Genomic DNA, 15,711 nt, shown 5'->3' with positions numbered 1-15,711 from the left:
CTAATTCCGTAATTCGTAACTACAAAAGCAACGACCTCGTTCGGTTTGAGGATCTCGGAGCCGCCGTTCTGCCCAGTCGTCAGTGACGGTGAAGGCGGAGCTGCGGCGCTTTCTACTCCGCCCCAAATTGACTACCGGAGCTCTAAGCTTCAATCTCCAGAATATCTTACCCGCCTAAATTAGCTGAAAAGGCTCGAAGTTTCTTCTCCCAATGTGATCCGATGTCCACCTCGCGGTCCCAGTCCCAATGGCAATGGGAGAACGCCACCGCCGGCGCCTTAGCTGGCTTCGCCACCGTCGCCATCATGCACCCTCTGGACGTTGTGCGGACGAGGTTTCAAGGTACCATTAGACGCCTGAATCATTCGAGTTTACATCTGGGATTATTCTAAAGGAGAAGAATTTACAGTTCTCCCTATGATGCAATGACAGCGAACGATGGCAGAGTCTCGAATCTTCCAACTTACAAGAACACCGCACAAGCTCTCTTCACCATTGCTCGCTCTGAGGTCCCTCTCTGGTCTTCCTCACGGATGCTATGTTCTATGGAAAACTATATGATAGGATCATGAATGCTGTATGCCTGCCGATTTGATTTTAATGACCTTAATTGAGTTGCTTTCGATGTATAACACCGAAGATGCATCGATTTTGAGAGTAGTAGGACACATTTCCGGTAGCGAGTTGCGAAAGATTCATACGGTCGAGATTTAGAGCACAATCCTAAGGTCCCCTCACATAGTCTTCGTCAAATTTTAATTTTTGTCTAAAATGGTCTGAGTTCAGAGGCTCGGAGTCTACTCGCTGCAGAGTTTTGTTTGATATTATAAATAAAGCTCTTGTTTATAAGAAATGTTCAGTTTCTGATCCTTTATGCTTCACCAGGATTAGGTGCAGTCACTTGGTAGTAGCAGAATATCTATTTATGGAACAGTAGGGGAAAATAGTAGATAACTGGAGTGGTATATCATTGCAGGGTTTGAGAGGACTCTACGCTGGTTTCTATCCTTCTGTTCTCGGGTCAAGCATTTCGTGGGGTTTATACTTCTTCTTGTAAGAACAGCCAGTCAATTTTTCTTTCCCATTTCATTTGAGAGGTTGATCAATGGTGCAACAAGCGGTCATTCTTGTTATTCCATGCAAGAAGACTTGTTTTTTATTGAGTACAATTTGTCAGGGGAATGGTGTTTAAATCTAAAGGCTGCTTCTCTTTGCAGCTATGGCAGAGCCAAAGAGAGATACTCTCGAATGAGAGAAGAAAAGTTAACTCCCGGTCTTCATCTTCTTTCTGCAGCAGAGGCGGGAGCACTGGTGAGCATTTGACTGTCCATTGTAACCTTTTGTTGCTATGATTATGTTGGAGATTCCATTCTTGTATTAAAGTTGTATGAATTTTCAGGTAAATTTTGATTCATAAATGAAGAGATGTCACTTCTTAAACATGAGAAACATTCTTAGTTTAGATATTACAAGATCGATACTTCTAAAAATTCAAAATTTCATTTGTATGGTGTATTGCACCACAGAACGTACGATTCGAATTTACAAAAACTGGAAAATAGTTAGCTTGGAGTTTGCAGAAGCGATGATTCATCTGAAGGATAAGATTTTTTTTTTTTTGTTGAATATTGATGGTTCAACCATTTTGTAAAACTTAGCTATAATATTGACAGCTTAAAACATGTGTGTTTTGCAGGTCTCTTTTTGCACAAACCCTGTATGGCTCATCAAAACCAGAATGCAGCTTCAGAATCCTCTTAGTCAAACCAAATCTTATTCGGGTGTATATGGTATGTCTTGTCTCTTATCTTGGCTAGCTAATTTCGCTGATGCTTATTTCTTGTTCTCGAGATAATAAACAATCTGTATAACTGACGAGTGAAGTACATCCTCTTTGATTTCCCTATAAATTGTTCTCCTCCTGTTTTACTCAACCATGAGCTGTTTTCAGCTATGCTTGCATGTGGAAGAACATGCATATGTGTGCCTAAGCTTGTTTTGTATGAAAATTTCTACGGAAATTACAGAAATTACATGCATAGGCACATATGTTGTATGAAAACAACATATGCGCTTATGCATAAAGCATAGGAAGTACTAGAATTCTGACCAAAATAAAGGAAACGCCTCTGCACTTTCCGAAATTACACTAAAAAATAGGTTCTGTTCTTATTCTGTACTGCTGACTAGATGCCTAGTGGACTATAAACATTCACAAAGTGATTTTGCAGGCTGAGCATCAGGACTGGGTAGGAAAAAGTTTTGCAATTGTTTTCAGAAATTGGATAAAAATATGATTCAGATGTCACTCATCAAAGCTCTTTCTGACATTGTTTTATAGAATAAATACTTCTCCTTAAAGTGATGCCGAGAAAGTGAAATCTAATCAAAGTAGGAGAGAACTATAAATACTGAAAAGATCCACTAAAGAAAAAGGAGCACATCTAAAGGTTCTCTGCTGAATATGAATGATGTCCTCCCCGCAGCTCCATTTCTTAGGAAGTAAAGTCCACAAAACTCAGAAAGGCTAAAGTTTGAAGGACAGCAAAAATGGGTTTGTTGTTTTATTGACATATGGACTACCATTCTTAACACAATATAGGTCACTTCCATGCTGAGTTTTCTAGCCAAATCTGGTTAAGTTATTATCACAATCAGCTGCTGCATGTCAGTTTTTCAGGCTGTGTGGCAGTCCTTTATATTACATATTTTGCCCAAGGGTACCTCTGCAAAAGTGTTGATAGTTAGCTTGCTTGACAGTAGTTGCTGTAAACCAGACATCATATGGAGTTTCCTCACGGGTCAATTTTGTTGAAATTCAGAAGTGCTACCTGTTGTTTAGTTTTAAAAAATTCATCATGCTCTATCTTGTCATTCACTTGTGCATGTTGTTTCTTAGCATTCCATGCTGGAACAGACCTTTCATTGTTTGACATAAGGGCAATACTTCAGTTTGTTATAATGTGATGACACAGCCGTGTTATTATAAGGATTCTTTGGTAGGAGCGAAGACTATATTGTTTAATTTAGATGGTCTTGCCTTCTGTAAGACTCTGAATTTTCAGATATGGCAAATAATCATTAGATGAAGCTCTATGGAATATTCATCCACTAATCCTGCTTCCCTGATGATATGTAATATCAGATGCATTTAGGACCATAATGAGAGAGGAGGGTTGGAGTGCTCTTTACAAAGGGATTGGTCCTAGTCTCTTGCTTGTAAGTTACTGCCCCGTGTCTATTTTACTTTTCAACTTCCATCATTATTCTTTGGCTCTTTAATAGTGGACCTTTTCCGTTTTTAGTGATAAAGATAGTTTTATACAACTATTATTTCAATTCTTCTTTCTTCGGGGTAAGGAAAATTTCTTCATGTGTTCATCAATTACGATACTTAGGTTAATTAATTGAACTCCATAGTGGTAAGTTGTTGAAATTGCTAATGGAACAAAAACTGTTATATTCAACTTATTATGCTTTACAACTTTAGCAGGTATCTCATGGTGCTGTTCAGTTCACAGCTTATGAGGAACTCCGGAAGTTTATTGTTGAATTCAAGTCTGAAGGAAGAGAAAAGGAGCCTGGACCTGCTGATAAGGTGTTGGTAAGTATCAAAGGATTGTTGGTTGATTCCCTTTTCCATTCTTATATTTGTATCATTACAAATTACCTCAATTTATTTATCACAGAACTCCTTCCCACTCCACCCTGCATTTATATGACAAGACTATAAGATGTTCAATATAGATTCCTCTTGTTTTGTTATGTAGGGAACTCTTATTTTTTGTATTTATGCCCACATAAGCTTATTGCTTCTTTTTTTTTTCCTTGTGTAGAATTCAGTTGATTATGCTATCCTTGGGGCGTCTTCTAAACTTGCCGCCATTCTTTTGACGTATCCATTTCAGGTAACCTCATATTCTAACGATTAGATTGGCAGGATGAATCGAGTGTTTTTGTTGTTTTCTTCTGCTGAATAAGGGTTTTTTGTTGCTGCTGTTTGTAAGTTGGAGCGTTTGTACAAACAAATTATTTTCTGCTTATTTCTTATGAAATTCGTCTGTTTCTTTTCCAGGTTATTCGCACTCGATTGCAGGTATCATTCTTGTACAATTGTGTCTTTACAGTTGCACTGTGATGAAATTGTTAAAGATGCTGAACACAAAAAGACTGTAGCTAAATCCCTAAAGCTCATAATACAACGTTGTTTTCTTTTTTGATAATTGAACTGGGTGTAATTCGCCTTGACAGCAACGACCAAGTGCCAATGGAACTCCGAGATACTTGGATAGCTGGCATGCAGTGAAAGAGACTGCTAGGTATGAAAATTGTGAAACGACTAATAAACTGTATCTCTCTTCGTTTGAAAATTCACAATCCATGTCATATGTCTCCCTTTCTTGCACTTGCTTGGCATTTCTAAGCAGTTTAAGCAGGTAATGGGTCACCTGTCTATCAAATTAAAGATTTATGTTCCTTCAGTTTTCCTTATAAGCAAAACATGTTTTCCAGTGCTGTCTTTCTTTTTTCCTTTTTCAAATATGAATATCAATAAAGTTTCACTAAGTCAGAGAAGCCGAATCAAACACGTGCCTCCTGAAATCTAATGATTTGTTCATTAACATGCCTGGCAACATAAAAAAACCTGTCTTATACATTATGATGGTCCTTTGTAACTTTTTTCGAGTCAAGTATAATTCAGACAGAAAGTCCAAAACACAGTGTGATCAAAAGCGTTCAAGTATTTTTGAGGCTTCAAAGAACTTTACTTGTCATTTGATTGCCAAAGTCCAATTGGTAGCAAGCTACACCTTTCAAGAATTATAGCTTTGCGAAGTTTTAATCATTAATGAACACCTTCTGTTTCCTCTTTAGAGTAGCTTAGACTTAAATTCTTGTTGAGTAAGAAAGCTCTCTCCACGCGCACATTGACTTCTCTCTGACAAGCCATTTGCATTATGTCATTGTCCTCCTTATCCATACATCCCCTCGTTTTATCACCTTCCTTTACTGCATCATGTGGGGTTTTTGCAGGTTTGAAGGTCTACGAGGATTTTACAAGGGAATCACCCCAAACATTCTTAAAAATGTTCCTGCCTCTTCAATAACATTTATTGTATATGAGAATGTAATGAGTTTGTTAAGACTCACGAGAACGAAGGACTGAGATTCTCCTTTTAATTTTTTAATTCATAGTTTAGAATAATGAGTCGCCATTAGCATGATTGAATTATTTGCATGTTGGAGTTTGCGGATTTTATCTAACTTAGAAATTAATTTTTCGGTTTCGAATTCACCGTGGATAGACACTGATTTTGCTGGTTCAATGCTTATTTGTTATACTATGTGTCCATGTGGGACATCAGAGGTTACAAGAGAAATAATTTAAGACTCAGCATTCTGCAGATTTTCTTTTGTAATTGTAATATAATTACATCATGACATATGGAAAGTATGTCTCGTCACAGTATTAAGGGCCTTGAAGTTCACCGGTGTCTTGACAGCTTTCTTGGGTCTAAATAGTCAGCTGATAAGGTTGTGGCTTATGTTATTGGTATTTCTTTCTCCCTCTTCAATTTCGATACAGTTCCATTCAAAATTTGATCAGTAACCAAACACATCTTCTTCTTAATCATGCATCGAAAAGCCAATGTATACTTTATGTCTTTCCTTCTCGATAAAAAACAATGGCATGACTTAGTTTTCTTTTTTTGTGGTGCAGCTGTCCGCAGCGGATGTCAAGCTCTAGATATCAAAAACCCTGTGGACTTTTATTGTTAAGAGTGCCTTCGGAAACAAAGGCTTTGTTCTCCCACACCCTGCTTCTTAAGGTATGAATGCAGCTTAACTTAGCACATCATACCCCAAATCACTGTGGTTGCGATTCCAAGATTTTTAGAGTTGGGTAGTAAATGCAAATCCAATGCATAACCATTCCATTATCAACATATATGAGGGCCAATCCCTCCCACTCCACCGATGACGTCGCCACAAAATTTGTATGAGAAGTTAAACCGCAGAGAGTTTTTGGAAGAAACTAAGAATTTCACAGGAGACTTCTTCGGCTTTCTCTTGATTGATGAAGTGGTGACCATCTAGAACAACGACTTGGAGATCAGGGACAATGCTCTTGAAGATATTTCCTTGAATATAATCCCTTGTCCCAGCAGCTTCAAATCCCATGTCCTTGTCTCCAACAATGAATTTTGTCGGAACTGTAATTTTTGATCCTTGCCACGGTCCTAGTAGCTCCCAATTCCTGTTATTATTTTTCCAGGAGAGAATAAATAAGTGATGCTTTTCCATGTGAAAAAGATAGGGGGGGGGGGGGGGGGGGGGGGGGTAGAGAGAGGGAGAGAGATAGAGAGAGAGCTCAAGACTGCTGGTATTAGAATTACTGTCAACTTCAATATCAAGTCCCTTAAGCTATATGGATGAAAAGCTCATGGAGGTTGTTACTAGTTTTCAATTTCCAATATTTATTCTTGAAAAGTTTGGTGCTAAGTTAGAGCAGTTACAGGTCCATAGCCCGGTAGTAGTTGAGAGGACCGGTGAAGCCTGATTCCTGAAACTTGTCCGCATAAACCTGCAAGTCTTCTTCAGTTATCCAAGGAGGGAGCAGCGATGGAGTTTCCAAGTAGTCCACGATCTCCATGCCCGGAGGAGCTATCAATATGTCGGTCTTGTTGATAAGAAGGAACTTCTTCATCACCGTGAGGTAATCGTACCTCGCGAAAGCCCTCTCTGCTCTCCCTGGTTTCTGTTACAAGAAGAATACGAACTTCTCATGTATGTGAACCCAACCTTTTTCTGTGCAACTCGGGAAGAGAGAAGTTTTTATTCCTTACAGTTTTAACAGAAATGCGTCGTATTCTTACCTGGAACTGAGAAATGTAGAAGCCATCTCCTAACTGCTTGAAGGATTCGATAGTCTTGATGTCCGGAGACCGTGGCGAGTAGGGAGCTGATAGAGCCACTAGACCCTTTACCCTGTCAGGCTTGAACAGGCTTAGGAACCATCCCGCCACTGCTCCCCAGTCATGCCCCACTATAAATGCCTATTCCAAGAGATTTCACATTAGTTCGAATTTCCATTAGTTTTCCTTTCGGTTGCTCCAGTTTGCCCGATTATGGAGATCGGTTCTCATGTAAATCTGGTATAAACGAAAGAAATGCAGTGGAATGGAATCGCTGCACTTGCAGAAACTACTAATATGTTTTGCAATTATTCTACTACATTTCTTTCAGATTGCTTCCTCCCGAAATGACCCGATAGTTTTGATTTTCTGTATAATATATTGACGTTTTCAGATGCATCGAATACGAAGTACTGATCTTGATTTGGTTACTGATGCTTGAAACGAATAGACAGGTAAAGGAGTCGAAGGACATATATGACATGCCTGTTGCTCACCGAAGTGGTCGAGGAGGCCAAGGACGTCCCCCGCGAGATGGAAGACAGTATAAGACTCGGGGCTGAGCGGAGAGTCAGAGTCACCATAACCCCTCATGTCAGGGGCCACAACACGGTAGCCCTGATCAGCCAGGTATCTCATCTGATGCCGCCACGAGTACCACGTCTCCGGGAAGCCATGGAGGAGCAAAACCAGCGGGGCACCTGGTTCCCCGAGCTCGGCCACATGTATATATATCCCGTTGGTCTTGATCCTATGGTGATTAACCTCGTACTGGAACATGCTCATCTTCTCTCCTTGTGCCTGTGACCCGGAGACGGAGTTGAGAGAGAGGTGTATTCGGGTCTGTGTGCTTCTTCTCCAAGGCAAGATGGGGAAGGTGATGAGATGGTGGTAGGAAGTCAACGGCGGCTGCTTTGACTTTCTTGTAGGAGTAGCAAATAGGGCATTGGCACGTGTCACGCCCTTTAACTATTATAAGAAAAACAATTCTGAGCAATCATTATGATAGACTGTGGGGGGATAAGATCGCAATTGGGAAAGTTTACGAGGTGATTATATATATATATATATATATCAAGTACGACTACGTTCGTGAATCGTGAGGCTCGATGTCCGTTGGATTAACACTTAGGCGGTGAGTCCTGCATTGACTGAAGATCATGACGAGCTCATGAATTGTTTATGCAATTAAATAAATGATAGAATTCCTACATCAATGAGCTATTTCTTAGGAGAACTAGATGAAAGGCCAGTGCAATGCGCAGGCTAGCAGCTCGAGTTAGGGAAATAATGATTGAATAGTATTGAGACAACAATTATGAATTATTATTTTTTGCTTGGACTTTTATGAAAAATAATTTAGATAGACAATAAAGTGAAAAAATAATAGCCAACAAAGAATATATTCATTAGCTTGTATACGTAGCTAAAAGACTCACCTGATTATTTTTTGGTTAGTGATGATGATATTAAGAATTCAAGAAGTTGACAATGTACACTCATCCAAGAGAGCTCACCTAAGCAAAGGAAACCCAAATACTTGGAAAAGATACACAATTGATCTATAACGACAACTGGGCAGCGTGAGGAGTAGATTAGGAGTGGACAGAATTCTCCCCTTCAAGTCAGCAACAATTTGAAAAAGATACATGCCACTTGATTAATGAGAACTTATCTGATTTGGTACGTAATTATGTCACGTGTCACGTCCTTATTGGTGGTGACTCCAAGTGACATGACTATCATAGTTTTATATTAACGAACAAACAAACATTTCGAATTTAAACTAACATTCCTAATACTTGTCTAATGGAAAATAGTAATGTGGTATGACGTATGAAGTTTGTAATCTCTTCCATAATCATGATGAATGTCTCTCCCTATCAAGCTAGAGTTTTGGTAAGGTATCGCTCAGTGAGTGAATACTCAAACCACTTCTTCAACAATTTGCCCTTCATCAAAGCCCATCGAATATAATGCTTGAAAGCCTCTTCTCCTCAATCTCTACATGGCCCGAATTTAGTAACATACAATTAAGAAATAAACTTGGAAAAATGATAAGATGGGAAACATACTCTCGTTCAATTGATCCCAATTATATACTTTGGCCCATTCTGGTTCGGCAGAACCCTCTCCAAGAAAAATACTGATGTATAAGAGCAAATCACTTCTAAAAAATTCAAGTAAAAGAAAAAATAATTTTAATTGCAACAGAGATGTGTATCAGACCGGAGATGCAACGTATACCAAGCATTGATTACCTTCTCAATCGTATAATCTTGCATCCTTTCATTCGAAAACCTCAACCTTTATGTAATATTTTAGAAGAAATTTTTTTTTTCCTTAAGAAATTGGCAAAATGTTAAGTTTGTATCTTTACATTATAAATAATAATAATAATAATATCAATAACATTTAATTTATGACGAATGTAAAATATAAATATGCGACTTATGGTCTTCCATTTCAGTTTTCAAAAGCGACGTGGCAATATGATATTGTATCACTGGTTATGTCCTTCTTAGTTGTGACACGATAGGTCATGCATTGCAAGCACATCGTGTTAGTTTTTATAATTGTATATGGATAAAAAGAAAAATCTTTTGAGGTTGTTTGGCTGGAGGGATTGTTTATGGAATTTGGGGAATCCCACGAAAAATTCGCCCTCTTTTCCATGTTTAGGAGGAATTTGGAGCCTCAAAATCTCAATTCGAGTTACCTTGTGCCTCAAAATTTTCCCTCACTCGGTGGGAAGTCTTTTCTACGAAAGGTCTGGCTTTGTTTGGAGAGTCTCCACTCCTTCTAAATATAAATAATAATATTTATTTGGAGTTGTAATAATTGTGTTGTTAAATAATGAGAAAAAGTAATGAATAGTTGAGAGAAAGTAATGATTATATCGTTGAATTATGGAAAAAAAGTAATGAATAATTGAAAGAATTTAGTACTAAAAATTGAATTGAATGATAATTAAGATAAAAAAAATTGAAGAAAAAGGGAAAAGGTAATAATTGTGCTGTTGAATTAAAGGTAAGTAGAGTTAAGTGGAGTAGATTAAAAAAATTACTCAATTCCCAAATAAAACCTAATTTTTTATAAAAGGTCATCAGTTTGCAAAATATTGTTATTTAGAAGGTATAATATATAATTTTTTTTGAGCATTTACAGTTTTAATTCTAATTATTTTACTAGTATATTAAATTATTGAGTAAGAGCGTTGTAGTAAAATGACATATTACTTCCGTCAATCTATTTTTTTTATGTCAAATATCAAAATATTACATTACCATGTATTTTTCCAATTATCTCCAACAAAAAATATATGTTTCCAGTTATATAATGTACTTACCAAATCCAATAAGGTAATGTTCTTGAAAATACGACGTTCCCCAACTTACTTTCCCAACAATCTAATATCAATAAATATTAATATCAATTATATAATAACAAAATCCCAAACTGGCCTCTCATTGTTACGTGTTTAAAAACCTAAACCTTACTTTCTTTTGTTGCCATATCATCATTTACACTAAAGAATTTTGTATATAATTATTAAGGAAATATATCACATAGATTGTTTTAGTTGAATATATTCATAGTATAAGTGATGATGATATTAAGAAATTTGTTATTCTTTCTTTTTTTGCTGGATGCTAAATTCAGGTAGTTAAAAAAATGGCGTAGCGCAGTGGAGCACACTCTCGTCTATTAACCTAGAGGTCGCATGTTCAATACCTAGTGGGATTACATGTGTCCCTTTATTAGTTATTTAAGATTTATCTTTCATTATATTAGACCTTGAACCTCATTTATAATAAAAAAAATTAGGTAGCTAGGTTTATATCGTTTGGGGGAATTATATTACTAAAATATTATTACAATATATTTGTAATATCCTAACAATAAGAACAAATAATAAATGTTTTTTCAAACTGTTCGACGTTTATTTCTCTTAAATAAAATTTCAAGTTTGAGTCTGTGAATGAAGAAAACTTTTCAATTGAAGACATTTACTACTTAATAGGTCTATTCGAACTGGATTAATCGGGATCCGTTGTGTTTCCGAAAAAGACTAATAATAATCGAACCAAACACCACCTTATTAACACTATGGACAAAAAGAAAAAAGAAAGATGGGCCCACCGTCTCAACCTCAATGCAAATGTCTCCTAGCGGCAGTTCCGACCCTTCCACTCGTGCGGGCTGTCCACTCATTCACTGCCCGGAACTTCGCCTTTTAAAACCTCCAGTTTTGTTCCTTTCTACTATCTCTCGGCCTCAGCTTCACACACAGAGACTGGAGGCAGAGAGAGAAGACGCCGGGAGGAGCTGAGCTTCGAGGCTGCCCGCCGCCGCGCCTCGTCGAGTCCAACCGCTTCACGTTCAGGTGATTTAAGCAATCTGTCTCCGATTCAATTTTCTGCCGGAAAGTCGATGATTCCCGTCAGTTTTTCTTTGTCGTCATATTGTCTGAGAACTCCTCCCCCACTTCGGCGCGGCCGATAATGGACTTTGTGTTGGTTTACGGGCCGGGCAGGGCCAAGGCAGCACGTTGGGCCCATCAACCTGGACACTCCTGTACATGAATTGATGGGCCTGGGAGAGCTATCCAGGCCCATAATTGGCCGACTCTCCGATGCGAGTGCAAAGGGCTAGGGTTAAGCTGCGGCAAAGTAGTTCAGCCCAAGTACTGGACTGGGCTTGTGCAGAATCAAGGATGGTGCCTCGACTGTCGCGGTCGACAACGTCCACGATGTCGTAACGAAATCGAGAGGAATCCAACGGTCCCTGTCGAATGAATACTACGGAACCTCATGGATGTGTGACCCGGAGTAATATACTGCGGTCACACCAGATAAGGGGGTGGCTGACACTAGACAAGCGATAACTTTCCTAGTACAACTCTTTCTGTATCTCCAAGCCATATATGGTAGCAGCATTGATTGCAGTAACATAACTACCTGAAAAGCATGATAGCCATTGACAGCCTCACTGCGATCTCCTTTTCCACCATTAGCAATTGAAGGCGCCACACTGATTGACCAAATGGAAAAAGGTTTATGGGGTCACTGAGGGGAAAAGGGCCGGTGGGCCCACATTCCATGAATGTTACAAGCGTGCCTGCCTTGAGGTCTAATCTAAATCTAATAATAAAATCTATATTGCAGCAAAGATTAAATGGAATGGAGACAAAAGGAACAGAGTGTAGTGCACTCTCCTCTGCCAAAAATGGTCACTCCTAGACACCCCCCACCACCATTAATGATAGTTGCAGGCATCCAAGATTTGCCCAATCTCCCTCCTTTATTAACTTGAAAAATGCTCAGATATATTCTTAGATTCCAAGCATATGTTCAATGAATAAAAGGAAGCGTGATTCTGTAGTTGCTGGCGGTTCTGGGTATCCATGTCACGTCGAAGGTTCAGTGTTAGCATCGGGTCGTATCAGAAATTACCAGACCAGACTGCTGACTACATATTCATGTGCATATGTGTTTGTACTAAGTTGTGTTTTATGATGTGAGACTTGCTTTGTTGGGGCAGGTAAGCTTTGTTGATCAACAGACTTTCATGGTGCTTGTGTGAGGAGAGGAGATTGGAGGATTGGTGAGAGAGAAGCAATGGAGTGCTGGTGGGTTGTGATTATGGGCTGTGTTGCTGTGATGTGTTATTGGTTTTGGCTCGAAAGGGAGAAGAGAAGGTTACAGAAAAAGGGGATCCCAAGAGGAAGCGCCGGCTGGCCTTTCATCGGAGAAACTCTTGACTTCATTGCCTGCGGTTATTCCTCCAAACCTGTGAGCTTCATGGACAAACGCAAATCTCTGTCAGTCCTCTCCTCGTCTTCTTATCCGTTCTTTGCTCAATTCTGTGTTTTGTTTCTTGCAGTGTACGGTCTCGGATAGATCACCTGTACTGTTAAAATTTTTGAGGACTATTGTCTTCCTGGTTGTTGTATTCTGTAGCTGTTGATGATATCATTGGTTTGTGCTATGTCATGGTGGCCTCAGTATGTCGTAATCTGATTTTTTTACTTCGGTCGTTTTCATCACTTTGGAAAAACGTTTGTGATCTATCTGGTGAGATGGAGCGATAGAAGAATGGAATGGAATCCATAAATGATATAGAAATCTCATAATGATTGTTAGACTTCCATCAATGATGTTTCGCATTTGGCTTTTCTGTGAGAGAACTCCATTCTTGAGTTCAAACAAGATTATCGGGTCATGTCAGATATGATTACTGGTGTTGGGGATTTCTGGTTCTGTCAATAGGTATGGAAAGGTGTTCAAGTCGCACATATTGGGAACTCCAATCATCGTGTCCACGGATTCAGAGCTGAACAAGGTGATCCTCCAGAACCATAGGAACGCTTTTGTGCCTGCCTACCCGAAAACAATCCGAGAATTGCTCGGCGAAAATTCCATACTCCAAATGAATGGAAGCCTTCAGAAGAGGCTCCATGCCCTGATCGGAGGATTCCTTAGGTCACCGCAGTTCAAATCTCAGATAGTAAGAGACATCGAGAACTCAGTCAAACTGACCATGGCTTCTTGGGGTGATAGGGATGGATCCATCCTCTTCCAAGAAGAAATCAAACAGGTCTTCCTTGCTCTCTTTCCCCCTCTATGTGTTTGTGCTTTTGGATGATTAATGATTGAACCGGTGATCTAAATGTGGACTTGTTGCTTTGTGTATGTCAGATAACGTTTGGGATTTTGGTTAAAGTGCTAATGAGCATTGGCCCGGGCGAAGAGCTCGAGTTCATGAGCAGAGAATTTGAAGAGTTCATCAAAGGGTTGATTTGTTTACCTATTAAACTTCCCGGAACAAGACTATATAAATCCTTGAAGGTGATAAAGAGTAAACATTGAGATAAAAGAAATGTCAAGGGGATGCCCTGCTCTTATCGAGATTTGGCTCTTATGTGCAGGCCAAAGAGCGGCTGCTCAAGGTGGTGGAAAGAATCGTGGAGGAACGGAAAATTTCTGTTCAGAAATTGGATGGAAATGGCGAAACTAATGACACACTGGATGTGCTTCTGCACGATACTGATGAGGCAAACGAAAGTAGGCGATTTTCATCAGATTTCATTTGTGGGAACATTATAGAGATGATGATCCCAGGAGAAGAGACGGTTCCCATGGCCATGACACTAGCAGTCAAATTCCTAACGAATTCCCCTGAAGCTCTGAAGCAGCTTAAGGTAAAAGTTTGCCCTTGGCTCTGTTTAAAACTACAGGCCACAAACATATGTTTTCCTGCCATGGAACCTGTAAAGATCGCATGCTTAGGTTCTGCTTAAGAAACTTGGATCGTTAATTTGTTGATCGTAAACTTTCGGCTGATATTATCATCGACATTTTCTGATGCTCATCTTAATGTTGTTTAGGAGGAAAACATGGAGCTGAAGAGACAGAAAACCGAATCCTTGGAGGAATATTCCTGGATGGACTACATTTCTTTGCCCTTTACTCAAAATGTATGCCTCCAAATGCTGCAATTCTTGTCCTTCAAAAAGAGAAACACGGCGAGAAAAGAGACCTGGGAAAAAGTTTCCAGAACCAATATTATTTCAAGTTGCTGTGAATTATGTGATTTTGTCCGACAAGTATAAAAAGACCAAGAGCTCACATACCCTCTTTTTATCTCCATTAGGTTATCAATGAAACATTGCGACTTGCGAATATTATCAATGCAGTTTGGCGAAAATCCACGAAAGATGTGGAAATCAAAGGTGCAGAAGTGGTACATTTTTGAATTGTGTATTATAAGCTTAGTTAGTGTGTCGCTTGAGTGTGCTTCTATTGTTTATTATCATATCAAAATGATAAAATCACCAGACATATGAAACTCTTACAATTATTCTTGTGGTTATGCAGGATACTTGATACCACAGGGGTGGTGTGTATTGGCATCATTCATTTCTGTTCACATGGATGAAGAGAATTACGAGAATCCTTACAATTTCAACCCATGGAGATGGGAGGTATGCAGTTTTCATCTTAAGCTCGGTTTTCCTTTACTTTTATCTGAAAAGTAACAATGAGAATCGGATCTTGTAATTCTAAACTCAGTTACAGCAGGAAACAGTGAAAATAGGCATAGTGCAGCTAGCGAACTTAGCAGAAGCTAATGAAGCATCTTCTTATGAAACTGGTTTAAATTCCGCTTTTATTCTTGCTCACAGAAAACCGGAGCTGCGGTGAACAATAGTAACTTCACACCATTCGGTGGCGGGCAGAGGTTGTGCCCCGGCTTGGAACTCTCCAGGCTTGAAATCTCAGTGTTCCTTCATCACTTTGTCACCACCTACTCGTATGTTCCTCTCTTCTGTTAATTCTGAGAGAGCAAAAAATATTTCATGCAAGATGTTCATATCTTCTTGCATTCGTAGTTTAACTTCGAAACTTATCAACCTAATAATGAATTCTTATCCAATTGTGCAGCTGGGCAGCTGAAGATGATGAGATCGTATACTTCCCGACTGTCAAGATGAAGAGGAAGCTTCCGATCAGAGTCACACTGTTGACTACTATATGATTAGCTAATTGAGTGGTCCATGTACATAAAGTGTCTTGATGAATTTGATCAAACTGTAATCCTAAGGTTATTTTGCGTATTGGCTACTGCTCAGTAACATTTGCATTGGATACTCAATCTCTGCTCTACCGTTCGACTATGCAAGCTCTTTCTGTTTCCATGTTCTTTCCGAGGATGGATAACATGAGCTCATTATGAAAATCTCCGATGTATTTCATTCTTGATGAAACTACGAGAAAATTTTGAATGATCC

At 39.0% G+C, this 15,711-nt stretch overlaps 3 protein-coding genes across 5 annotated transcripts; 2 read left to right on the top strand and 1 right to left on the bottom strand.

Moving 5' to 3' along the window:
- Window positions 1-5,381, top strand: LOC116200761 (folate transporter 1, chloroplastic). 2 transcript variants are annotated; one of them, XM_031531650.1, is made up of 11 exons: window positions 1-342; window positions 433-509; window positions 977-1,053; window positions 1,218-1,311; window positions 1,697-1,790; window positions 3,146-3,219; window positions 3,494-3,604; window positions 3,837-3,908; window positions 4,076-4,096; window positions 4,252-4,319; window positions 5,035-5,381. In XM_031531650.1, exons 1-11 carry the CDS (start codon window positions 222-224, stop codon window positions 5,165-5,167), a joined length of 942 nt encoding a protein of 313 aa, XP_031387510.1. In that variant the 5' UTR covers window positions 1-221; the 3' UTR covers window positions 5,168-5,381. The 2 variants fall into 2 exon arrangements, with proteins under 2 accessions (XP_031387510.1, XP_031387508.1); XM_031531648.1 differs by having other exon boundaries at window positions 3,491-3,604.
- Window positions 5,382-5,746: 365 nt separating this feature from the next.
- Window positions 5,747-7,945, bottom strand: LOC116200760 (epoxide hydrolase A). The gene is made up of 4 exons (XM_031531647.1): window positions 7,404-7,945; window positions 6,879-7,058; window positions 6,519-6,760; window positions 5,747-6,259 (listed from the first exon to the last, which is right to left on the bottom strand). The coding sequence occupies exons 1-4, from the start codon at window positions 7,701-7,703 to the stop codon at window positions 6,010-6,012; spliced, it is 972 nt and encodes a 323-aa protein (XP_031387507.1). The 5' UTR covers window positions 7,704-7,945; the 3' UTR covers window positions 5,747-6,009.
- A 3,171-nt stretch (window positions 7,946-11,116) lies between these two features.
- Window positions 11,117-15,618, top strand: LOC116201909 (3-epi-6-deoxocathasterone 23-monooxygenase CYP90C1). Of its 2 annotated transcripts, none has more exons than XM_031533365.1 (10): window positions 11,117-11,304; window positions 12,462-12,741; window positions 13,190-13,517; window positions 13,619-13,768; window positions 13,849-14,121; window positions 14,308-14,397; window positions 14,574-14,652; window positions 14,798-14,904; window positions 15,106-15,233; window positions 15,365-15,618. In XM_031533365.1, exons 2-10 carry the CDS (start codon window positions 12,539-12,541, stop codon window positions 15,456-15,458), a joined length of 1,452 nt encoding a protein of 483 aa, XP_031389225.1. In that variant the 5' UTR covers window positions 11,117-11,304; window positions 12,462-12,538; the 3' UTR covers window positions 15,459-15,618. The 2 variants fall into 2 exon arrangements, with proteins under 2 accessions (XP_031389225.1, XP_031389226.1); XM_031533366.1 differs by lacking the exon at window positions 11,117-11,304 and adding an exon at window positions 12,107-12,338.
- Window positions 15,619-15,711: the final 93 nt, after the last annotated feature.

The sequence above is a fragment of the Punica granatum genome, chromosome 3 (genome assembly GCF_007655135.1).
Source record: "Punica granatum isolate Tunisia-2019 chromosome 3, ASM765513v2, whole genome shotgun sequence".
Taxonomy (NCBI): domain Eukaryota; kingdom Viridiplantae; phylum Streptophyta; class Magnoliopsida; order Myrtales; family Lythraceae; genus Punica; species Punica granatum.
This window is presented reverse-complemented; position numbering and strand designations above follow the sequence as displayed.